Raw genomic sequence first — 25,552 nt, 5'->3', positions numbered from 1 at the left:
GAATGAAGATACCTTTTGGAAGATTTATAGCTGCCTTTCAACTGAGAGTAGTTTGGATAGATTGTTCTTTAAACTGGTAATATGTATTGTCCAACTATAAATCAACTTTAAATCAACCACACTTTCAGTGGCTAAAAGAGAAACATTTACTCATTGGAGAATAATTTGTTCTCCAGCTGTTCTTCTGTGAATCTCTTGGAAACCCAGCACATTGTCGACCGACTCGTAGGCTTTTGTTAGCAACGCAATCCCCGATAACAGATTTCCATTGGAGACAGCAAGAGTAAAGGGGAAGCCTTTGATGTTTCTGTTTCTGCCAACTGCATTTCAGTGTGGGACAGCCTCAAAAGGAGAGGAAACCTTACCCCGGTACACCAGTATATCAGCCTCACGATTAATCATAGCAGCTTTCTTCCTTCTTCCTGTTTATTCATTATATTCCAGCAGTAAGTTGTACTATATTCCATCAATTTGTGTCTTTCTTACCTTCTGCCCTGCCATGGGTTGGGTGTTTTACAGCCCTTTGGCACAGGCAGGGAAACGGCATACCTAAGACGCTAATGACAAATCTTGTCTTTCTTGGAAAGGATGTTTACAATATAAACATTCAGGGAACTTAAGCTGTGGGATCTTCCTGGAACCAAGCCAAGCTTTCGGGAAAACACGGGGATATCTTCTTCTGTAAATGTGGACTACATTAGTCCAACTGCTCTAAACATTAGGCAAATTATTTGAATGTGATTCAGGATATATATCCATCATCAGTTTGTGTTATTTAAGATGTTTTTTTTATTTGTTATGCTCGGTCTGAAAGGCATACAGTATATCATGTTCAAAACATTCCCTTAAAGTATAAAAAATAATACATAATCAAGATGTTATTAAATATGTTATATTATGTGCATAGAAATTATAGTTGTACAGTATAACTGTGCGCAAGTGAGTAATGCCATCAAGAAAAATGATTTTACCATAAGTTATCTAGTCCAACCCAGAGGGATTTTCAATGCAAGATTGAGCCCAATATCCAAAGTGAAGTAATTTAAAGAGGACTGTGCTGAGGAAGTAGCCATACAGTAACTCCTGTTGCAGTTATTATAGCTGAATAACTGTATCACACCATGGCTGGCTATACAGCACGTGAGACACCCTTATCATGCTAATGCTCTGTCCTATAGCGTTATCCGGCTCAAGTCTCTCTCTCTCTCTCCCCCTTCTTGCCCTCTTCCTGTTCATCTCGCTCTCGCTTTTTCTTTCTCTTGGTGACTCTTTTGCAATTTTTAAAAATCTTTCTCCTCTCTTTTTCCTTCTCCTTGTCCTCTCTACCTCTATAGAATGGCACAGAAAGAGAAGCTACAAAGTCTGAAAGATTTCCACAAGGACACACTGAAGCCTTCGCCAGGGAAGAGCCCAGGCACTCGACCGGAGGATGAGGCAGAGGGCAAGCCTATCCAGAGGGAGAAGTGGGCCAGCAAGTTAGACTTTATCTTGTCTGTGGCCGGAGGCTTTGTCGGTTTAGGGAACGTGTGGCGCTTCCCGTACCTCTGCTATAAGAATGGTGGAGGTAGGCATTCAAATGAACATGGGCCCTTTCTCCATAGAAACAGGTCTTAAAATGTGGGGGGTCAATCAAGTTAGATAAACAAAATTCTGTAACTTTCAAAGAACTCAACTCGGGGACTGCAATTACAGGATTTTGATTTGTGAAATGGCTGTGGGTAGGCACATACTGTAGACCCTGTAGATTAACTGTCTCTCTTTCTCCACCCAGGTGCGTTTCTCATCCCCTACACCATCTTCCTGTTTGGTGGAGGCCTGCCGGTGTTCTTCCTGGAGGTGGCTCTGGGCCAGTATACCTCTGAGGGAGGCATCACCTGCTGGGAAAAACTCTGCCCCATCTTCACCGGTGAGTCACCACACTTCCTATTGTCCCAATACCATTCTCCCATATTGCCCTTTGACCAGTCATCATCGGGGAAAGTAGGCAGGGAAAGGACGCGGTGTAAGCCTTCTTGGGCATGGTGTGATGTACTGTAGGTGGTAACGTCAGAGACAGAGAGAGGAATTAGTGAAGAGCCTAAACACTGCAGAGTTTCCATTAGCATTGCTTAGGCTGGGCCTGCTCTGTGCCAAGCCTACTCCGTGCCTGCTTAGTGATGTGTCCCATCGTAGAAAAAAATCTAAAATGAAAATGATGTTGCCAGCCCTTGATCTAGCCTTGAGGTTCTTCACACCCTGCTTTAAAAAAAACTAAATCCAGTGACAATACCCAGCCTGTGGTTGGTATTGTTGTTCTGACTGCTCTTGCATAACTCACTAACAGCATCCAGCAGCACTGATTGTTGTCTGTCTATGGGTTGCTAGACTCAGTGTACAGAGATTGTGTTCTACTGAGGTGTCCTTCGCTGGGTTCCAATAGGTAATTGGACCACACTTACTTCATTCATTAGCCAGCTCTGTGATGTGTAAAATACATTATTCAGAATAGCATGAGGAGTAGCCTAGTCCCAAATCTGGATGTCCCTCAGCCAATTTCTCTATGCTTTTGTCTTCATGAGGATTTGACTGAAGCACATAAACCTACTGATCTGGGACCAGGCTAATTTAGGATTGCCTAATTTACATTAGAGACTGGACGTCATCAAACACAAAACATTGAGACTGGCCTATTTTTGGCAGGTAAATACATACATACGTATTTTCAGCCTTGGGTGTGTAAAGGAATGCTGAGTTCTGTGTTACCATTGAGCGGAGAAGTGTGAGCGCTCCGTAAATTACCTATCGATGGGATCTGTGTAGGTCTGATGAACAGACATTAGCATGATGTTGTTATTCCAGTCCTGGTGTCAAGTTGTGGCCCTAAAATGTATCTCCTTATCAGTCAGGGTCCTGCCATAGATTTTCACTGTAATATACTATAGGAAGACCAGTTCTATCATGCAGACCAGTAAGTAGTGAGACAGCTGAACATAACAAAGCAGTAATAGACCCCCTTCAGATGTTTTAACACTCTAGTGAAGGCTCTCAGCCATGAGCTGCTATTCCATGAAGCCGGGAGCGACTGTTAGAAAGAGACAGCTGAAGACAAGGGCTGGGAGTGCAGCCGATCTTTAGCAGCTGTTTATGAGCTTGAATAATCAAGGAGTGCTGAGGCAGCTGCCTGTCTGACTGGCAGGGTGTGTGACTGGCACAAACATGCACGTGCGCGCACGCACACACATTCACAAGTCCGCACACGCTCACACACAGACTACAGAGAGACAGACGCCCACCGGTGGCCTATAGATGGCTTCCACTCTCCCTCTTAGTAATTTTTTTACACGTTCAGAAGGCATGCCTCACCCACCACACACACAACCATGGATTCATTTGTCTAACAGTTTGTCTGTGGAATGTGGGGGCTGAGAAGGGAGGAAAGGGGGAAGAGGCGGGAGAGAGGGGGTTACCGGAGGTGACACCAGTCTAATAATAGTTCAGAGGAGTGGAAGAGTACAGGGGATTTCTGTATCTAGGTGGGGACCAATGTCATATCTAAAAATAACATACAAACACTAAGGTCATTATAACTGTAGTTAGTACATTCAAGCCAGGGAAACATCCTCTCTTTGAAATAGGAGTGAGCTGAGTTGTGAACCATCTGAGTCAGTAGATTTGTTTCCATTGGTTATATATAAATCTCCTCAAAAGGCACTAGGTCAGTGTTCACTGAAGTGCTTCAGCTCCAATGTTGGCTTTACAATTTGTCGTTTACAAGGGGATTCAGTGTCACGTACTGTAGCCCCTATGATATTGTTTTGCTAGGGATTACATGTTTTCTCTTCTCTGTAGGTATTGGCTACGCCTCCATTGTGATCGTCTCTCTCCTGAACATCTACTACATAGTGATTCTAGCCTGGGGACTCTACTACCTATTCCAGTGCTTTCAGCCGGAGCTGCCATGGGCCAAATGCAATCAGCCATGGAACACAGCCCGGTGTGTGGAGGACACATTCCGCAAGAACAAGACCCTGATGCTTGCTGCCAACATCACCAACTTCACCTCCCCCGTCACTGAGTTCTGGGAGTGAGTACTCACTGTCCAACAGTTGGAATAACTCTGTTCTGACACACACACAGACAAACACACACAGAGAAAAGCAGAAAAGCCTACACACAAGCATACACAAATCAATACACACACATGCAACCACGCACAAACACACACACATTCTGTCCACATATACAAGGTCAAAAACAAACTCAAATGAAACAGACAACATGAACACTACAGATACTGTACCTCTTCCTTGTTTGCTGTAAACATATGTTTGGATTGGCTACATTTTCAGAGCAGAAAGAACTTTAATAAACTCCCCGCTTAGTCATGAGGTTCATTCTATCTAAATTGGATCTTTCACTGCACTATATTTGGATCAATGGGTATTATCGTTTTCCTTTCCTTTCAAAAGTACTGGCAAATATGTGTCCTTTTGGGGAGACACAATCACTTAACTTTAAATCCCAGTTCACTGTAAAATAATGCTTACTTACATTTGGTCAACACAAAATCCAACAGCATAGATTGTATCTACTTTCTACCACATCCATGGGCCAGACACTGATTAGGTAGAATATCCCACAGAAATATAACACATAGAATGAAAATAACACACTGGCATCTCTTAATATTCTCTCAGGGCACAGCACATTCATTCACCATCATTTGGAAATAAATTCATAAAAAATCCTACAATGTGATTTTCTGGAGTTTTTTTCTCATTTTGTCTGTCATAGTTGAAGTGTACTATGATGACAATTACAGGCCTCTCTCATCTTTTTAAGTGGGAGAACTTGCACAATTGGTGGCTGACTAAATACTTTTTTGCCCCACTGTATAATCGATAATATTTCAACCGGACGATAGCTTCTTCAATAGGAGAGAGAGAGAAAATGTCTGCTCCACTCTGTTGTGCACCCAGCCATCCAATGACGCAATGTGATCTTTCTCGCTCATTTTTCAAAATAAAAGCATGAAACTAAATCTAAAGACTGATTACAACATGTGGAATCCATAGGAAAAGGAATCTGGTTGATATCCCTTTAAATGGAGCGAAGGCAGGCAATGGAACAGAGAGCTTTCAGGAAAATCAGCACTTCCGAGTTGGATTTTCAGGATTTTTCAGTTCTGTTATACTCACAGACAATATTTTGACCGTTTTGGAAACTTTAGAGTGTTTTCTATCCTAATCGGACAATTATATGCATATTCTAGATTCTGGGCCTGAGAAATAGGCAGTTTAATTTGGGTACTCAACAGGTAAAAAAATAAATAAAAGATTGTAGAGCGAGAAACTGTACTATACTGTACTGTACCATGCAGGGGTCTACATAGACTTCCAGTTCCATCAGAGCCTCTCCCCAAAGACTGTAATTGACCTGTATCCTGTCTGTTCCCTCCCTCCTAAGACGCAACGTGCTGAGCATCTCTTCTGGGATCGACGACATCGGCCCCCTAAAGTGGGACCTAGCCCTATGTCTCCTGGCAGTATGGATTGTCTGCTTTTTCTGCATCTGGAAGGGAGTCAAGTCCACTGGGAAGGTTTGTAGAAGATTGCTGTGGTTGTTATCAGACTTGTTTGCAGTCTCTAAAAAGGTACGGTAGAGTAATGTTTTCCATGATATCCAATTGGTAGTTACAATCTTGTCTCATTGCTGCAACTCCCCAGCGGACTCAGGAGAGGCAAAGGTCAAGAGCCATGCATCTTCCGAAACATGACCTGCCAAGCCACACTATAGACACGCAGCCAGCTCCACCAATGTGTCTGAGGAAACATAGTCCAACTAACATCAGCTTGCAGGCACCTGGCCCACCACAAGGAGTTGCTAGAGCACAATGAGCCAAGGAAATCCCCATGGCCAAACCCTTCCCTAACCCGGACGACAATTGGGCCAATTGTGCACCGCCCCATGGGGCTCTCGGTCACAGCCAGCTGTGACCCAGCTTGAGATCGAACCCAAGGCAGTAGTGGCACCTCTATGCTGCGATGCAGTGCCTTAGACCACTGCGCCACTTGGGAGGCCCAGGTGCTGGCTGTTTTCTGCTGTAGCCAACTTGTCGATGTCACTTTGTTGATGATATCAGAAACATTCTGATACCCAGGCATGCTAGTCTGCTTTATTACCACTGTGATTTGTTGGGAGATCTATTTGGCAAATTCTTACAGAAATACCCCTTTGTGGTTTCAGCTCCTTACTTAAACAAAACACAGAATTAGCCCCTTTCATTATGTTAAACCGCTGCATATCCAGCATACACTACTGTACAGTGTATTTCCATGCACTCACTTCAGCCGCCCACGCCAACTGAAAATATCCTCACACAATGCAATCTACAGTCAACTTTCTTTGTGGAGTTGTGTTCTTCTGTATATTCCATGCTCCCCTTTCCTGTGTGTTTATCAAAAAAACTATTCAAAGCAAGAAACATTCCATTCTGTAAAATGGCTGACTACACCACCTATTAAAATTCCATGATGAAACCTTGGCTTCAGCTGATGGGCCATCTCTGGAGCCCCCACAGCAGCCATACGCAATAGGCATCCGGACCCAGAATAGTAGAATGCACAAGCTGCAATTTAGACATTTGGATGTAGTTTCCCTTTTATTATGTCAGTCATTGCAGACCTTAGAGAGCTATATATGACAGTTCATCAACTGGCCCATGTCAACTAAAGTTTTGTTTTAGCCCATTGATTCTGTTAAGAATGGCAAAATGTGTAGAATTGCAGGAAATTAGTTTCAGAACTGCCAAATTGTCTTTCCACCCCAAGGCAAAGTGTGTGTGTGTGTGTGTGTGTATCAATCCGGATTTTTGCCACCTAGGACATTTGTGTGACCAGACCTTCTCAAATAGTATTTGAGTACCCCTCCATAATTAATTTTTTAAAAACACATCAAATTAGCATTTTGACATTTCACATATCAGAAAACACCTCGCGAAAAACTCACTTTATAATGTTATTTCCTCACTTGTGAAAAGATTGAAAAGATGTTTCATCAGTAATGTTTCCACCGGTGGAATTAGGGTGACCACATCTACAAAGCCCAAGTGCGGAACAAGGGAACGATTTTGCAGGACTTTTGCGGAGTAGTGGACATGATCATTTTTGAGTGGACAGGTTAATGGATTTACGTTCAAATGGCGACATAGTTCTGCTGAATGAAGGTTTACTGCCCCCCAATGAGTCCCACTGCGAAGCTGGTGCAATTTAGACTAACCCCTTTCAAACATTGTGTTTTGACATACAGACACCTGGGTTGTACCATTGGATTAGTCTATTTCTTCTCAATCAGTGTGATTAACAGGTGCTGAGATGGTGTTTGTGAAACAAGTGTGGAACCTGAAAGGTAGTAGGTAGTATCCAAATGGTTTGAGCTACAAATGATCTATGAAAATCGGAGACTGTCACAAACCAGCACATACAAACACTGTATAGCCTAAAAACAGGGTTAAAACTATAATTTTCATATCATGGATGGTCAGTCCTTGCATATATATAGCATAGTTTATGGATTTTGTATTTCTCCAGCCCCATCCCTCAGCTTTTCACTGAAACTGTGGCGGGGGAAACACATTGTTAATGTTTCAAATAAGAATTTGGTGGAGTTCTCTAAGTGAGCGAACTTCTGAAGTGAAGAACAAAATTATTAGTATTGAAATCAAAACATAAACCCAAAAGTATTGACAGCAAAACAAAATATTGCAAAGAAATCATTTGCAAAGAAATTCATTGTTAAATGGATGCAGCAAAAAAAATGTCTTCAGTGATTAAAAAAAATATAAAACATAATTAAATAAAACATATCACTCTTTTCTGTTACCCTGGCCTTTGCTTTGGCTGCTTTTGCAACTTTATACTCACAGACAATATATTTTTTTTCCAGTTGCAACTTTTTGGCCCATTCCAGCAACATAGCACCCTGCATCCCACTGCTGGTTTGCTTTTGAAGCTAAGCAGGGTCAATACTGGTTGCTCCCTGGATGGGAGACCAGATATAGCTGGGAGTGGTGAAAAGAAACATGAGGAAAAAGAAATGTCACAAAAAATGTAATGAGGGGAAACTGTGTGAAAAATGTACATTTTCACACATGTCCGAAAACCATGTCTGACTGTGAAAATCCAAAAACCACGTGTATTTTTGTTGTTGTAAAGGCTGCCCTATGGAGTGGGTAGAAGTTACCCCTAAACTAACCACAGACTGAGGATCAGATTTCACCTTTCATCACCTGATTGATGGGGGATAGTAGATCTGTAGTTGGGGGCAACGTCTACCTAAAAGCATTCTCTCCAAGATACATTCCATTACAGAACCTTTATATCAGCGGGTGGAACTATCTCTGTCCCATTGCATCATGGAACCTTGACATCAGCTAATATGTCTCTACCTGTCTTTATCTGTTTTTTCTAGGTGGTGTATATCACAGCAACTTTCCCTTTCATCATGCTTATCGTGCTGCTGGTGCGTGGAGTGACTCTGCCAGGGGCATCCGAAGGGATCAAATTCTATCTCTACCCCAACATGACCCGCCTACAGGACCCAGAGGTAGGAGCCAGAACCCAGAATCCTAATCCCCACCCCTCTACCCATCTTTACTGTCTCCGTACAGTCCCCTCCGCCCACCCCTAATGACCTTATCCCACATCAATGCATATCTGTTTACGTACACGTCCATCAAGGGCCTCTTACTGATATCTCTACATCGCAAAGTCATCTAGACTGCGAAAAAGGAACCAGTCCACAGCCTTTGTTAGGTCTTAGGTCTGGTTGAGTTATTAGTGGTGCTATAATTGAGAGAACATGTGTTCACAATGCAAGACCCGCTAGAACTCACCAATCATCCAGGTTTATGACATAATTCAATTAGCTCCCTCCTCTGGATTGACGTGACTAACTGTGCCTGGCGGACCTGAAAAGTTCAATGACAATCATTTTGCAACATCATGTGCTTTTGGGGTGTTTTTTATTACATTCTCGGCGCCAAAAGCTAAGAGTTACTTTTGTTGGATAAATTAGATTTGCGGCATGGCATCCCACGTGTTCTTTTGATTTCCGATGTTATAACAATAGGCTGTTCAGTTTTGATGGGAATGTTCCTTTTTATTCCCCAAAATTGTATTTGCGATCGCAACATGTTTAATCAAGTAGCTATTTGTCTTAGACTCAGAAGCTTAGCTAGTTTTGCATTCAATTAAACAGAGATAGAAAAAGTAATAATAAAATGCTTTATCACATTAAATGTCAAATCTCATCACATTAGGTTAATCTAACCCAATTATGTCCCAGCAAAGATGAAAAGGGTTGCCAACCAAGTGACCAGAAGTGTATGATGAATGGTGAACTGAACAGACTGGCGTCATGTTGTTGCTGTTGCCGCCTCAGGTGTGGATCGACGCGGGAACCCAGATATTCTTCTCTTACGCTATCTGTCTGGGGGCTATGACGTCACTGGGGAGCTACAACAAGTACAAATACAACTGCTACAGGTGAGTTTCGTTGTCATGGGGATGGGGGACGGCTGTAGTAGTAGTGAGATCAACTCGTGCCAAAGGCGGTTGGTTAAGAAAGAAAATGGGAACTTCGGTTCCGTCTGTGTAAATTAACATCCTCCATGACATATGTGTGACATAGGGACTGTTTGCTGCTGGGAGGCCTGAACAGCGGTACCAGTTTTGTGTCTGGCTTCGCAATATTTTCCGTCCTGGGCTTCATGGCACAAGAGCAAGGGGTGGACATTGCCGATGTGGCAGAGTCAGGTACGAGGGTCAAAGGTCAACAGTGAACATAGCAGTGATGGTGGGCACTGCTGAAACGGCAATGAACGACAATGCTGAAATGTAGAGGTATCGGCAATTGCATACTCCTTGAATAAAGGCCTGAAAGAAAGAGACGTGTTGCTTTTTATATGATGTGTTTTCCACAGTGAATTTGGACCTGGTTGAGTGTTGTGCCGTGTGTCTGAGCTACTGCTGAACCATGTAAAGCTGGGTTAAATATAGAGCCACTCTAATAAACCATACTTATAATCACAGCTGTACTCTACCATCCACAGCCACCTGGGCTCAAAGGCACCAGGTGGGCAAATGTTCCACTCTAGGGTTTAAAATCAATTTATGATATTAGTGTTAAAAAAAAATGTAATCATGCCATTCTATATAATTACATTTTATAAGATGTAATGATATAGATGTAATGGCACGATTAAAAAATAAAAGAAAGATCAATATTATCAATAGATTAAGTGTGACAAGTGTGGATTTATTGAATTAAGACATTGTCTAGAGGAGTTGCTGTAATGTGCAGTAAGCCAAAATAAGAAAATCTTGGGCATTCTGTTCCAATAAAATTGGTAATTGTTTTAATTTGTGTTATAACGACCAGTGCTCACCACCAGTGAAATAGTTGTTGAAAACAAATGTGCTAAGTATTGTAACGTAACTGTATGTTAAGTACTTTACTGTAATGAGCTGTGGATCCCTGGACTCTAGCTAGCCCAGCATGATATTATATTCCACGTGGATTACGAAGGAGATGCATCTTCTTTAAGCATGCTCACACTGTTCAGTTCAGTGTTGCTAAACAACAACCTGGTTTAGAGAGAACCTGTTTCCATGTACTGCTCCTTTAATTATTACGGATAGAGAATTCTATTGTACTGTGACTGTTATAGCTATGTTTATGTCAATTGGAATGAAAGAAAATAAATGGTAGATCAATGTTTTTTTAAATGCTATAATTCATGCATATTTATTGGAAAAGAACTTAGAAAATAGGTCATATTTGTGAAAAGGTTACACTAAATGTAAATTGTTGTTGATAACTAATAATAATTTAACGAATCTGTGCAAAAGTTCATTATGTTATTCTGCCTGGATGGACTTGGCAAGATTTAATGATAGTTTATTGAGTTGAGTTTTCTGTCATTTTGTATATGTTCAAGTGCCCTTGAAATCCTGTTGAATTAGCTTTTGAGCAAACCTCTACCTGCTTTGACAATATTTGTTTAGCTTGTAAACTAATGCAGGATGCTAGAGTCACACACAGCATATGATCAGTAGCAGATACCTAATGGATAGTTCCTCCACCTACCAATCCAGCCCTAACATAAGACAAACATAAAGCATACAGAAAGGTTTATCACTTAGTCTCTTCCAGTACTGTAAATGTAACATTACCATTTGAATGTGTTTAGTTTAACGTTTTTACCCCCCTCATACCGTCCAAGCTCAAATTAGATGGGTTGGTTCATTCTCTTCTCCGTCTCTCCCCCCTGCCCTCTCTTCACACCTCCAGGTCCTGGCCTGGCCTTCATTGCTTACCCTAAGGCTGTGTCCATGATGCCCATGCCCACGTTCTGGGCCATCCTATTCTTCATCATGCTTCTGCTACTAGGCCTCGACAGTCAGGTCAGTGCTAAAGCAATAACTAGTATACATTTCTATTGGTAACACAGTACTTACTTGGTACATGTCTCTAGTTTCAATGACCTTGCAACAATATATATCCACACTGTACTTACACTATGTAGTTAGTGTATCTACACTATGCCTATGTAGTTACAATGTAAATATGTAGGTAGTAGGGACACATACAGTAGTGTAAAGTATACTGAACAAAAATATAAAGGCAACCAGAAACAATTTAAAATATTTTACTGAGTTACAGTTCTTAAAGGGAAAACAGTTGAGAACTCTGGATATTACAGTGAACTTATAATAAGATACAAAATCCAGACAAGAAAAGCAACCCAGGGTGGAAAACAGTTCAACCATGTCAAAACAGTTGTTACATCTTGAAGGCTTGAACATAAATAGTCAATTGTTTTTGTAGAAGTTTGTGAACCAGTAATAAATACATTTCTGGGAATAATTGAATAGATAGAACCAAACTGTTTAGTCTCATAGCTTTCTCTTGGGGTGTCCATTGCAGCCCAGACTCCCGAGGTGTTGACTAAGACGAACGGAGGCGAGGCCAGGGAGGCATCAGTGGGGTTCTCTCACTATCACATTTCCTGCTTTCAAGTGTAATTTTACTTTCTGCTAACTCGGTCCTCCTCGTGGCCAATGACATCTCAGCCAAACACCAAATACTTATGCTTCAAGTACGGTTATTTCCATTGGCAAGCAGATCAGTGGGAGAGTGAGTGGGCATAATTCTTGACCACACATTTTACGCAGATTAGTGGTGTTGAATACAGTATTGTTTCATGGCTCTTATGTGCATGCCATAGTTATGAGGAGAGGGCTTGTTAAAGGATGTGGAGAGAAAAATGCTGGAGAAAAAAATGCTTAACTAAATAACAAGGTTTACTCCAGATACATTTTCACGACAACAACAGCACTGCCCATAAATTATTCAGCCAATGGCATTATAACTTGATAAGCCCGAAATGGAAAGGGTTTCCGTGAAGAATAGATAGATAGAGAGATAGAGCGAGAGAGAGACTGTTGTTTTGCATGAAATAGCCAATTGGCGGGCCCAGCCAGTTTTCCCAAGAGGAGCCTTGTATAAAATGTCTCATTATTGCACAACAGAGACAGCAGTGATTCTTGAGTGGAATCAGTGATTTGAGGAAAAAGAAGTCCATGTATGGAGGCAAACTTTGCCTTTCAACAGACCACTGAGAAGTGAAATTGGTCCCACATTTCAGGCATTCTTCCATATTTGGAACCTGTGTACATGCTCATACAGTATGTGCTCGATTGACAGTTTATTAGGTACACCCATCTAGTACCGGGTTGGACTCCACTTTGCCTACAGAACAGAGAACAGCCTGAATTCTTCAGGGCATGGAAACGTTACTCAATTGGTGTCAAGGGACCAAACCTGTGACAGGAAAACATTCCCCACACCATTACACCACCGCCACCAGCCTGTACCATTGACACCAGGCAGGATGGGGCCATGGACTCTGGACTCCTCTGCCATCAGCATGATGCAACAGGAACCAGGATTCGTTGAACCAGGCAATGTTTTTACACTCCTCAATTCTCCACTGTAGTTGCAGCTTCTTTTTTTTAGCTGATAGGAGTGGAACCCGGTGTGGTCTTCTGCTGCAATAGCCCATCCGTGACAAGGACTGATGAGTTGTGCGTTCTTTAAAAAAATAGTTTTTTTTACCTTTATTTATCTAGGCAAGTCAGTTAAGAACAAATACTTATTTTCAATGATGGCTTAAGAACAGTGGGTTAACTGCCTGTTCAGGGGCAGAACAACAGATTTGTACCTTGTCAGCTCGGGGATTTGAACTTGCAACATTTCGGTTACTAGTCCAACACGCTAACCACTAGGCTACCCTTCCGCAGAGATGTTCTGCACACCACTGTTGTACTGCTCTATTAATTGCCTGTTTTTGTCCCACTTGCACAATTCTAGCAATTCTCATTTGACCTCTCAACAACAAGCTGTTTTCGCCCACAGGACTGCCGCTGACTGGATGTTTTTTGTTTGACGCACCATTGTCAGTAAACCCTAGACACTGTCGTGCGTGGAAAGCCCAGGAGACAGGCCATTTCTGAGATACTGGAACCAGCGTGCCTGGCATCGATGATGATACCATGCTCAAAGTTGCCCATTCTAATGTTCAATCGAACAGTAACTGAATGCCTGTCTGCCTAATTTATATAGAAAGCCACGGTCCTGTGACTCACTGTCTGTAGAAGTGATCCATTTTCGTGAACGGGGTGGTGTACCGAATAAACTGGCCAACTGAGTGTAGGCTGTTACTTTATAATGTATTTAGCATTCATGTTTGTGCAATAAGGTCTAAACGCAATACCAATTATAATGGTAATGGCCATCAGCGTTCTGGTAGGACACTATGGTTAATGGCTTTCTTTATGTCTCCCCAGTTTGTGGAAGTGGAAGGACAGATCACCTCCCTGGTGGATCTGTATCCATCCGTCCTAAGGATTGGTTACCGCCGTGAGATCTTTATAGCTGTGATGTGTTGCATAAGCTATCTTCTGGGACTCACCATGGTAACAAAAGTAAGTACACTAACAGCACTCCAGTGTAACTTTATGCACTACATGTTGTTCTTACCTTACAATTATTGTATTACATACTATACTATAATTTCTGGGACCATTGTAATGAAAGTAAGTTCACCTACAGCAACAGGTCCATAATTATTGTCACCCTTGATAAAGATGAACAAAAACTACTGTATAAAATAAATAATTCAAATACTGAGTTATATTGTATGCAAAAAAAAATGGGCAAATAATATTATTATACACTAATACAATTGCTCAGAGAAAGAGATTTTGTTTACGTAATAAAGCAATTATATTAGTGTCGTTTTCCTAGCAGGGGAGGGTGCTAGATTATTGAAAACAGAGGTGCCAATCTTTTTGAACCATATCTTTTTTAGATTTTTTTGACTTACTTGTTGAACAAAATACTGTACATACTGTACAATTTAGCTCAATATTTGTATTATTATTTTTTTTTGGGGGGGGGTTCTACTACCGAGCTCTCATAGCACATCCTGTGTGTTTCGCATCATGAATGGAACAATTTGGAATGTAATTTCCCAGTTAGCAGTTAACTTTACTTCAATGACATCTCATCACCTGTTGAACTCTCCTTTCATTGGCCCAGTGCCTGCATTCTTATGTATCAACCCCTTTTTCCTATCCACGTCCAACCCCATCTCTCTCTGTCTTTCAGGAAACTAACTTTTGCTATCTGCTTTCTTTTCAGGGTGGCATGTATGTGTTTCAGCTCTTTGATTACTATGCAGCCAGTGGTGTGTGCCTTTTGTGGGTTGCATTCTTTGAATGTATTGCCGTAGCCTGGATTTATGGTAAGTTTGTACCTTTTTTTGCCAAAGAAAGTGTTTAGCCTACATTTAGGAACGAACGTTAGGAGTCTGTTTTTAAAGGGGAAAACAGCAACAACGCATGAGTTATGACCTTGCTTGGAGTACACAATACCCTTTCTGTTCCTTTTCACGCTTATCGTAAAACATTTGAATTGGCTTCCACAAGTGTCCCATTGTTAAGGTTTTCTTCCGTCGTAAGAGAGGAGGACCAAAATGCAGTGTGGTTATCTTGATAGACCTTTAATAAAGATAATAACGAACAAAACAAAAACACTAAACGTAACGTGAAAAACCGAAACAGCCCTATCTGGTGCAAATAAACACAGAGACAGGAACAATCACCCACGAAACCCCCCCCCCCCAAGGTGCGGACTCCCGGCCGCACACCTAAACCCATAGGGGAGGGTCCGGGTGGGCGTCTGTCCACGGTGGCGGCTCTGGCGCGGGACGTGGACCCCACTCCAACACAGTCTTAGTCTGCTTACTCCGCGTCCTTAGATTGGCGACCCTTGCTGCCGACCTTGGCCTAGTAACCCAAACAAAGGACCCCACTGGACTGAGGGTCAGCTCTGGACTGAGGGACAGCTCGGGACTGAGGGACAGCTCGGGACTGAGGGGCAGCTCGGGACTGAGGGGTAGCTCGGGACTGAGAGGAAGCTCGGGACTGAGAGGAAGCTCGGGACTGAGAGGAAGCTCAGGCAGGTTGATGGCTCTGGCAGATCCTGGCTGACTGGTGGTTCTGGCAGATCCTGGCTGACTGATGGCTCTGGCAGATCCTGGCTGACTGGCGGATCCTGGCTGAATGGCGGATCCTGGCTGAATGGCGGCTCTGTCGGATCCTGGCAGACTGGCGGCTCTGGCGGATCCTGGCTGACTGGCGGATCCTGGCAGACTGGCGGATCTGGCGGATCCTGGCTGACTGACGGCTCTGGCAGATCTTGGCTGACTGGCGGATCCTGGCTGAATGGCGGATCCTGGCTGAATGGCGGATCCTGGCTGAATGGCGGCTCTGGCGGATCCTGGCAGACTGGCGGCTCTGGCGGATCCTGGCAGATGGGCGGATCCTGGCAGACTGCGGATCTGGCGGAGCCTGGCAGACTGGTGGCTCCGGCGGATCCTGGCAGACTGGCGGCTCTGGCGGATCCTGGCAGACTGGCGGCTCTGGCGGATCCTGGGAGACTGGCGGATCCTGGCAGACTGGCGGATCCTGGCAGACTGGCAGATCCTGGCTGACTGGCTGCTCTGGCTGCTCCATGCTGACTGGCGGCTCTGGCGGCTCCATGCAGACTGGCGGCTCTGGCTGCTCCATGCAGACTGGCGGCTCTGGCGGCTCCATGCAGACTGGCGGCTCTGGCGGCTCCATGCAGACTGGCGGCTCTGGCGGCTCCATGCAGACTGGCCTGGTGCACTGTAGGCCTGGTGCGTGGTGCTGGCACTGGTGGTACTGGGCCGAGGACACGCACAGGAAGCCTGGTGCGGGGAGCTGCCACCGGAGGGCTGGTGCATGGAGGTGGTACTCGATAGACCGGACCGTGCAGGTGCACTGGAGCTCTTGAGCACCGAGCCTGCCCAACCTTACCTGGTTGAATGCTCCCGATCGCCCTGCCAGTGTGGCGAGGTGGAATAGCCCGCACTGGGCTATGTAGGCGTACCGGGGACACCGTGCGCAAGGTTGGTGCCATGTAAGCCGGCCCAAAGAGACGCACTGGAGACCAGATGCATAGAGCCGGCTTCATGACACTTGGCTCGATGCCCACTCTAGCCCGGCCGATACGAGGAGCTGGTATGTACCGCACCGGGCTATGCACCCGCACTGGAGACACCGTGCACTCCACAGCATAACACGGTGCCTGCCCGGTCTCTCTAGCCCCCCGGTAAGCACAGGAAGTTGGCGCAGTTCTCTTACCTGGCTTTGCCATACTCTCTGTGTGCCCCCCCCCCCCCCCCCCCCCCCCCCCAAGACATTTTTGGGGCTGACTCTCGGGCTTCCTTGCCAACTGTGTTCCCTCGTATCGCCGGCTCCTCTCTCCGGCTGCCTCTGCTCTCCTAAGTGCCTCCACCTGTTCCCATGGGAGGCGATCTTTTCCAGCCAGGATCTCCTCCCAAGTGTAACAACCCTTGCCGTCCAAAACGTCCTCCCATGTCCATTCCTCCTTGCATTGCTCCTGCTGCCGCTGCCTGTCACCACGCCGCTTGGTCCTGTTGTAGTTGGGTGATTCTGTTAAGGTTTTCTTCCGTCGTAAGAGAGGAGGACCAAAATGCAGCGTGGTTATCTTGATACATCTTTAATAAAGATAATAACGAACCATACAAAAACACTAAACGTAACGTCTGATGCAAACAAACACAGAGACAGGAAATATCACCCACGAAACACTCAAAGAATATGGCTGCCTAAATATGGTTCCCAATCAGAGACAACGATAAACACCTGCCTCTGATTGAGAACCACTCCAGGCGAACATAGACTTTCCTAGACTACTATACTACACCACAATCCCATAACCTACAAAAAAAACCTAGACAAAACACACCACATAAATACCCATGTCACACCCTGGCCTGACCAAAATAATAAAGAAAACACAAAATACTAAGGCCAGGGCGTGACACCCATTGGCTTCTATGGACTTCTATTGAAGACAAATTAAGAACTATGCCACCTTTATAATGAAGAGGTGAACAGGAACACAGCAACCCACATGCCTTTTCTAGAGGTGTTGTTAGTAGCTCTGTGATGGACGTTGCTGTTATTAAGAGAGCAAGCATGCTGGTTTTGTAAATAATTGTTTTGTAACGGTTAACAGTAAGCTAAAGAGAGATTGTTCATGCCATATGACTTCATGGAACAACCAATAGGTAGATGAGGGTGTTTATAGAGGTTATGATGGCGTCACACCCGTAGCTCTTCTCATGTATCCATCTAGAGATGGATACTGATTCTGTTTATAGTTGATAGTGAGATGTCACCCTGTTTTACCTTGAGAAAATGCACAGGTCTTATATGATGGTTAACTTTACTGTATAGGAGACTAGGAGTGTGTCTCTAACAACAAGTATGTCCTTCTGTATTGTTGACAGGTGCTGATAATTTCTATGATGCAATTGAAGACATGATTGGCTACCGACCTAACCCGTGGATGAAATGGAGCTGGACATTTATCACTCCCGTCCTCTGTGCGGTGAGTATTCAACAGCCCAACACTGTTACTGTGTGTTCAACAGCCTTCCACTGTTACAAAGTGTTAAACAGCCCAACACTGTTGTGCTGTGGTTTTGAAAACATGAGGATCCTCTTGGATCAGAGTGAAGATGTACTGTGAAATAAGTGATCATGTCCTAAACCATTTTTCTTGTTGTTCCCAGGGTTGCTTTATTTTCTCTTTGGTGAAGTACAAGCCCCTGACCTATAACAAGGTGTATGAGTACCCAGACTGGTCTATTGGCCTGGGCTGGTCTCTGGCCCTCGCCTCCATGATCTGCATCCCCATGGTAATGGTCATCAAGATCCTCCAGTCCGACGGACCACTTATAGAGGTACGCAGACACAAAAGAATTATGCTAGATAGCTCCTAGTTGTATGAATACAAAAACTGCCTGAAAGGGAGTGCAGCATTGTGGTAATGGCATGCAGTATGCAATTGCATAACTTGTATTATATTGCACACATGATATAAGCCGTCTACATGATGCAGTATACCATGTAATGTGATTTTATGGCATGGTACAAGGACTTCTACAAAGTGGCGTTTTATCGTTGCATTATTTTCATGTCATGTGGGTCATTTGACATTCTCCTCTACACCCCACAGAGGATTAAGGCAGTGGCGGCCCCAGTAAAGGGAGGTGCGAGTTCTCGCCCCAAAGATTACAGCGTGAAGGGCAGCGAGCTTACCCGGCCTCTGAACCCCAATGGGGACAACATCCTGATCAAGCCCACCCACACCATTGTAGAAACAATGATGTGAGCACTCTCTGTGAGAGGAAATACTGATTGGCGTGCTGTCTACGTTATTATCATTTATTTGCTAACTTTGATAGTGGTAGAACCAGGTTTACATTGTTCTATATATCCGCACTAGGAATATTCTGGTTTGGTTTCTATGATGATGATTGAGTTATATATATATATATATATATATAGATATATATATACTGTATATATATATATATATACACTGTATATATTGCTGTTGGGTTGTTTTTTATCTTGGTAATTTTTTATCATATTGTTGTTGTTACCGTTTTTGTTGGTGATGTCAGTTTGGGCAGTATTTTGACATGACATGAACATGTTCTATGTTAACTACCTTTCTGTTGATTGTGGAACATTTTCACTCAACAAAAATACAGTAAACTGAATGTGTAACTAATCGTGTAACATGTTAGGTAGCAAACTATTAAGATAATATCCTTATGTTATTGTGGCAGTATCCTTGTCCGAGGTCATTTGCAATCTGCTGTCGACGCCATTTGTTGTGAGATGCAACTGAATGAACCTTCTTTGCGCAAGCGACGGACGCTAGCCACTCACACCTGCTGGTAGAGTAGCCATCTGTACCACCTAGGATGAACAAGCGTTGGGCCATTAACCAAAAGGTTGTTGGCTCGAATCCCTGAGCTGACTAAGTGAAAAATCTCTCAGCGTGCCCTCAAGCAAGGCACTTAACTCTAATTGCTCCAGTAAGGCGCTCTGGATAAGACCTAAATGAGTCAAATATAAATGTAACATGCTGTGTAGATATAGTAGTTCATAGGTAAGTCCTTATGGCCAAATACTGTACAAAATGTTCCCGGAAGGATAAGGTGTTCCTAGGAGGGAGGTGAGGAAGTGAAGGAGAAAAGGGATGAAGCATTTTAAGAGTATTTGTACATTGCCTAAGACCGTCACAGTCAGTCCCGGTGCATTTATTGAAACCTCTTTTTGCACTTTGCAACGTTGAGTTTCACCGTTATTTTAGTGATCTGTTACGAAAATTGTCACAAAGAACCTGCAGTTACATTTGCAACATTCATTTCAAAAGAAACACAATATAGCTTCACACCTTTGTGATGTTATTCATATCTATCCGTTCAAACATGAGCATTATACTGTCACTCACTTGCTATAAATATAAAATATAAAATAAAGGTGGAACATTGCCATGCACCATTCTGTCTCTCTATGCCTAAACCTGCAATAGTTGTGAGAACCATCATTTTATTGGAGCCCCAAAAAATTACCTTGACAAAATGATTTCAAGAATGTTTTGAAGTAATAGTTCTTTCTCCAGTGATCTCATTTTAATAGCAGTAACGGTCAGTAAATAACTGTATCATACAACATATCCATCAGACTCAATTGTATTTTAGTATTTTACTTGTTTGTGAATCACATATGCCTTTTTGTATTAAGCATTTTATACTGTACAGCATATGAACACTGTCACTGATGACCTATTTCTTCTGAATACAGTCAACAATTCACATTTAATGTTATGACCCTGAATGAAATTTGTAGTGTGCAATATTCATCAAATAAAATGGCCTTTCCCACTCAAATTATTTCAGTTTGAAAACAGATGTAAAAATACTAAACATGATATGTGACCAACATACATTTGAACGTCTAAAGTGAAAGTGAGATTCCTTAACCCAAAGCACCTACATGAACATCCACAGTACAGTGCTTGGTCAACCAAATTCCTTGTCCAGAATTTTTTTTAATACCTGTTGGAAAATCAAGTGTATTTTTTTGTCTAACATCCATCCCCCTTTGAGATGCACCTTGCACCATCTCTTCCTGGATTGAAAATAAACATTTTTTCTTTACATGTCTTGGAGTGAATTATTCATTTGTTCTGTTAGAGCATTTAAGGGCCTACTGGCCTGCTTCTTCCTCATAAAGACAGCTACAGTCCTATTGTACAGTACTATAATACTATAGTACTATTGTAATTAATGTGGTGTTTTTGCAGATTGTAGTACACTGTCATATATACTGTAGTGTCTTTGCTGAATACAGTATACTGTAGTATTTACTGTAGTGTTTTTGCAGAATGCAGTATATTGTGGTATTTACTGTAGTGTTTTTGCTAACATTAATGTAGTATTTACTATTGCTTTTTGTTTTTATTATCTTTGACATAGAAGCGGAGGCTTTCTCCTTGAGGAAACTAAAATAGCACATTTTCCATAACCTGTAGGTAGGTAGGACTGGGAAGGATATCGATAGTTAAAGAGCTTCTGCTCTTTCGAATAACATGTACGGGTCTATACTTATCATGTATACCCACTTATGGGTGGCCAAATTTGGATATGGGCGAGGGGAATGGGCAGGGTATATGAAATACTGTAGTATTTACAATAGTTAAACAATTGTAGTGTTTTTGGACATTACTGCAGTATTTACTATAGTAGTCTACAGTATACTACAAAATTATACAGTAAGTACTACACATGATCGAGGGATAGTGTGTAGTATAGTATTCTACAGTGTACCACAATTTGATAGTAATGTAGTATTATATGGTAAACTGTAATATCTTTTCATGTGACTACACACATTCACTTCCAACATGATACAAGGTATTTTCTACATTCATCCTTATTCATGATATACCCAATATTTACATATCGACTGTGACTTAAAACAAGTGCATTAAAATAAGGAGGCTTAAATAACCACACAATAAAAGTGTAGCTTGTGTAATTATCTAAATAATGTTGGTGTGAATAGTAGACTAGTACTTAATTTTAGCAATCACAGAGTGAATAAAATACTATTGCCCATAATGCTGACACCCAAATGTGAAAAAACTGTATTCACACACCCAATCAAAATGACAACTCACAGACCACTTACACCTGGCCACAACAGTAAAATGGACTCATGGGCTATAGGATGTGGCAACTCTGACCATACATTTCTCTCCGAGTTAGTTAAAGCTGCAATATGTAACTTTTGGGGCGACCCAACCAAATTCACATAGACATGTGTTATAGATATCATTCTCATTGAAAGCAAGTCTAAGAAGCGATAGATCTGTTCTATGTCCACTATTTCTATGCTTCCCGTCCTTAATATGGGTTTTCCATCTTTTACTTTTAACAGCTTCAAACACAATATTTTTGGTTATGGAAAATACATTTCACAGTGGTTTAGATGGTACAATGACTCAACACTATACTTGCTTGTTTTGTCACATTCTGAAATTTTACTTCCAACAGATTAGAAACAGAGATGCTGTGCCTCCATTAGATTAATCCATGGAGTGTTAGCCAAAATGGACATGAAGCGTCACCTTAAAAAAGGTATAAGGTGACACCTTGGAATGGCAGACAGAGACATTGAACAGTTGAGAAGCCCCTCTGGTGTTGGGGAAAACTCAGACCCTGTCACCATCGCAGGAACATGTGCGTTTAGTGGAATTTGTTCAGTGCACTATGCACATGTGATGAGTTACCTTGAGTGATCTAATACCTGATTAATACTGAAAGGAATATAGCATCACTGCTCATCTTCCCGTCACCTACATTATCAATACTGTTTTGTTGAGCAAGTGCTGCCTCAATGAATCACAATACAACGTGCACTCCACCCCCCAAAATAGCCAATTATAATTATTTGAGCTTGAATCTTCCTTTGCCCCCTTGCTTCGGCCTTACATTGACACAGGGGTGTCTTTTCAATCCGTCCCACAGGTAGTTAGTTAAAAAAACATACCTAGTAGAAGTGATAACAGACCTATTGTGTAGTCTCTTCACTCTATCCAGCTTGCTAAAAGTCATCAAAATGAAATCAAGAAAGTCAGGGCGCATCAAAAATGTTGAAATCGATGGTTAGAGGACTAAAAGTTAGCGAGGAAATATAATATAATACATTAGTTTGACAAACCTGCATTGACATTTCTGGTAAATGATCTTAGGTGTCCCTTCTAGGCAGGTGAAAACCATGTTGAGACCTCACCCACAAAGACGTGATGGTCACATCTACAGAGAAGTGAGGGTGGCGGGACTGAGACCATTGTAGATTTATGGCCAGCTTGTTACCTGGGATCAACAGTGTTAGGGGAGGCTGGCCAAATCTGGCTGGAGCAAGGTCTTTCTTGGTAGAAATATGCATGAAATCATGATTTAACCAAATGTTTCAGAACATGTTCTTTCTGCAAACCTTCCTTTGCTTAATGTCCAAAGGTAGACTGGGCAAAGATAAATGGCTATCATAGAAGAATTCAAGAAAGAAAAAAAGACACCCCATTCCTCAGATCCTTATTTTCATAAAAAGCAGGAAATACCTCTCACTAAAGAATCCAATAACATCTTACAAACCAATTTCCTTCAGCCCCCCCCCCCCCCACCACTTAAATAGCTATGCTTGGATGCAGCTGGGGGACAATGTAAACAAAAGAACTGTACAGAAAACAGTGCACTAAGTCACATCTTACATACAAAACCACACATGCAGAACGTCAGTTCAAATAAAAACAATAGAACCAAAAACAGGTATCTGTATCAAATGTATGACAGTTTTTATGTTGCTCTCAAACTTTCTTAAAACATGTTTCCTCTCGGAGGATTAAAAAGCAGTGAGTTGAGTCCTGAACGGGACACCATGATTCTGCAGTCTCACATCTCTTCCCCAGACATTACATGACATGAAACAAATCGTATTTCCACTGAGCCAACTTGGTAAGCAGGCCAGGGCGAGACGTGTTGCGTAAGAGCTTTATAAAAACATCATGTCATGATAAAATAGGAACAGCTCTGGAGAAGGATCTGTCTGATTGAGCAGGACAGAGAAGCTTTAAAATTCCCCCTTGTGAACAACGCAAGCTTTCTATGGGTGGGACATTAAATCCTATAGCTACATGTATGCTTACTATGATGGGAGAGACAGCCATGGAAGCTGGGGAAAATAATCTCCAATCAAAGTCCATACCTTATGGAGTGTTGAGGGCTAAAACTCAACAGATACATTAAAATGGGTTTAAAAGGTTCAAATGAAATCATTCATCATCTCAACTGAAAGGTATTTCGTTACACATTTGTCAGGGGATGTGATTCACTTGAGGGTTTTTGTAGAGAAACCACTGTACACCTGAGAGTTGATACTGTACACCTGAGAGTTGATACTGTACTGTAAGTACCTCTGGTGTAATGCCTTCTGAAACATGTTTGCATAGGACTAGGGCCAAGAGGTTTTTCTAGTCAGGAAAAACACCTGGCCTCACAAGATGTGCTGATATTGAGGGTAGAATGTTAAAGAGAAGAAAAGTGAGCTCCCGGAACATAATCAGAATACTATGTTCTAATGACAAGGAACACTCCTTTAGAGTGTGAAACACAGCTTTTCAAAACAATGAATGTGGCATTATCACCATTAGTTGTACAATATATTTAAACATTGAGTGATAAAGCCCGTCAATTCCAGTACATGGATCTGATTTAGGTGACCGACTAGTGCATACAAGCAAAAACGGTGAGTGGTTTGGTTTCAGAAATATAGTGAACTTGATTAGGTAAAACCATTGACAAGAACCTTGAAACAAAAACGCTGATGCCAAAAAGTAATGAATGACAAATGCCTGCTCAGTCTACCCAGTAGCTAATAACATGGTGTGAGAAATGTAACAAGAGAAAGAAACCTTCGGCAACAATGAAGGTGTGATAAAAAAAAGGCCTTGGTAAATATTTGTCCTCACGTGACGGCCATCAAACTTGGACCCAAATCAATTGTCACAAACACTTTAGACTTTAGGACAGAGTGTGGGGTATCTAAAATAGAAATGTCTGCAATACTTGGCAAGTAACAGTGAACGCCAGCTTAGCATTCTACCTATTTCTGTGGCGCTAACAGTGAGGGGAGCTGGCTGGCCAGGTCGGGCCGGGCTGAAGGGAAGGAAAGGGCAGCCAGCCAAGACATGGCTAAAATAATAGTCCAGCACAGCATGCCTGGACTCCTCCAACACCCACATGTGCGCACGTTCGTGTGTCAAATGTGTGTGTACGTGCAACTCCACCATTCCCCAGCAAGAGGTCACAGAGGGTCACAATTGCACACATTTCACTTTTCTTTTTGTTGAACAAAAACAAAAAAACACTGTGGTGGTGCTGTATCCCGAACACACCTTCTCTGAGAGGGAAGTGTGTGTTTGTTTCTCTGGGATTTCTGTAGAGTTGAGCAGGCTGAGTCAGAAGCTGTTACATAACTACATGTGGTTCTGCCTGAACAGCCCCAGAAGCCTGACTGAGCCTTCTCTGCTCTAGATCACATGAATACACTGACTGGTCACGGCAAATGTATGTGTGTGGGAGTGTGAATTAGTGACTGAATGTGTGTTTATTCACATACACATGTATTCTCACATCTGAATGTGATTCTGTGTGTATGTACAAGAGATATAACAAAACAAAACCAGTGTGTGAGACGTGCAGTGCCTACATGTCACATGGTATAATGTGTAACACCATTTGAACGTGCTATTATCCATTACCTCCCCCTTGGACCTTTGTCACAGGGCGATACTATTGGTCCTATAATGTAGGAAGCTTAACAGGGAGTCAGAAGGGTCCTCGCAGTGGTGGCCCCTTATCTGCCTGTGCCAGGGAGTTTCTGCTGATGACCAGGTCCAAGCTGTCTCCTGCTTCAGTGATGAGAGAAACAGTCAGGAAGCAGTCAAAGTCTCTGGTTCTCACTCTGTTCAC

General features: G+C 42.6%; 2 protein-coding genes across 8 annotated transcripts in view; one reads left to right on the top strand and one right to left on the bottom strand.

Annotated features, from left to right (window-relative positions):
- Positions 1 to 20,677, top strand: part of LOC109907726 (sodium- and chloride-dependent taurine transporter-like) — a 26,359-nt gene extending 5,682 nt beyond the window's left edge. For 2 of the 3 annotated variants that reach the window (XM_020505886.2, XM_020505887.2), the window contains exons 2-14: positions 1,335 to 1,564; positions 1,772 to 1,906; positions 3,829 to 4,063; positions 5,446 to 5,578; positions 8,449 to 8,583; positions 9,421 to 9,524; positions 9,670 to 9,794; positions 11,332 to 11,444; positions 13,890 to 14,027; positions 14,746 to 14,848; positions 17,948 to 18,048; positions 18,233 to 18,403; positions 18,679 to 20,015. In XM_020505886.2, coding sequence (XP_020361475.1) covers positions 1,335 to 1,564; positions 1,772 to 1,906; positions 3,829 to 4,063; positions 5,446 to 5,578; positions 8,449 to 8,583; positions 9,421 to 9,524; positions 9,670 to 9,794; positions 11,332 to 11,444; positions 13,890 to 14,027; positions 14,746 to 14,848; positions 17,948 to 18,048; positions 18,233 to 18,403; positions 18,679 to 18,834 — 1,879 coding nt within the window. In that variant the 3' untranslated portion in view covers positions 18,835 to 20,015. Of the gene's footprint in view, positions 1 to 1,334; positions 1,565 to 1,771; positions 1,907 to 3,828; positions 4,064 to 5,445; positions 5,579 to 8,448; positions 8,584 to 9,420; positions 9,525 to 9,669; positions 9,795 to 11,331; positions 11,445 to 13,889; positions 14,028 to 14,745; positions 14,849 to 17,947; positions 18,049 to 18,232; positions 18,404 to 18,678 lie in introns of all 3 variants that reach the window. The other variant, XM_031793884.1, reaches the window with a different exon arrangement.
- Positions 20,112 to 25,552, bottom strand: part of LOC109906953 (glutamate receptor-interacting protein 2) — an 82,148-nt gene continuing 76,707 nt past the window's right edge. For all 5 annotated transcript variants that reach the window (XM_031793877.1, XM_031793878.1, XM_031793879.1 and 2 more), the window contains exon 24: positions 20,112 to 25,552. In XM_031793877.1, coding sequence (XP_031649737.1) covers positions 25,409 to 25,552 — 144 coding nt within the window. In that variant the 3' untranslated portion in view covers positions 20,112 to 25,408.

The sequence above is a fragment of the Oncorhynchus kisutch genome, linkage group LG17, assembly GCF_002021735.2.
Source record: "Oncorhynchus kisutch isolate 150728-3 linkage group LG17, Okis_V2, whole genome shotgun sequence".
Lineage (NCBI taxonomy): Eukaryota > Metazoa > Chordata > Actinopteri > Salmoniformes > Salmonidae > Oncorhynchus > Oncorhynchus kisutch.
This window is presented reverse-complemented; position numbering and strand designations above follow the sequence as displayed.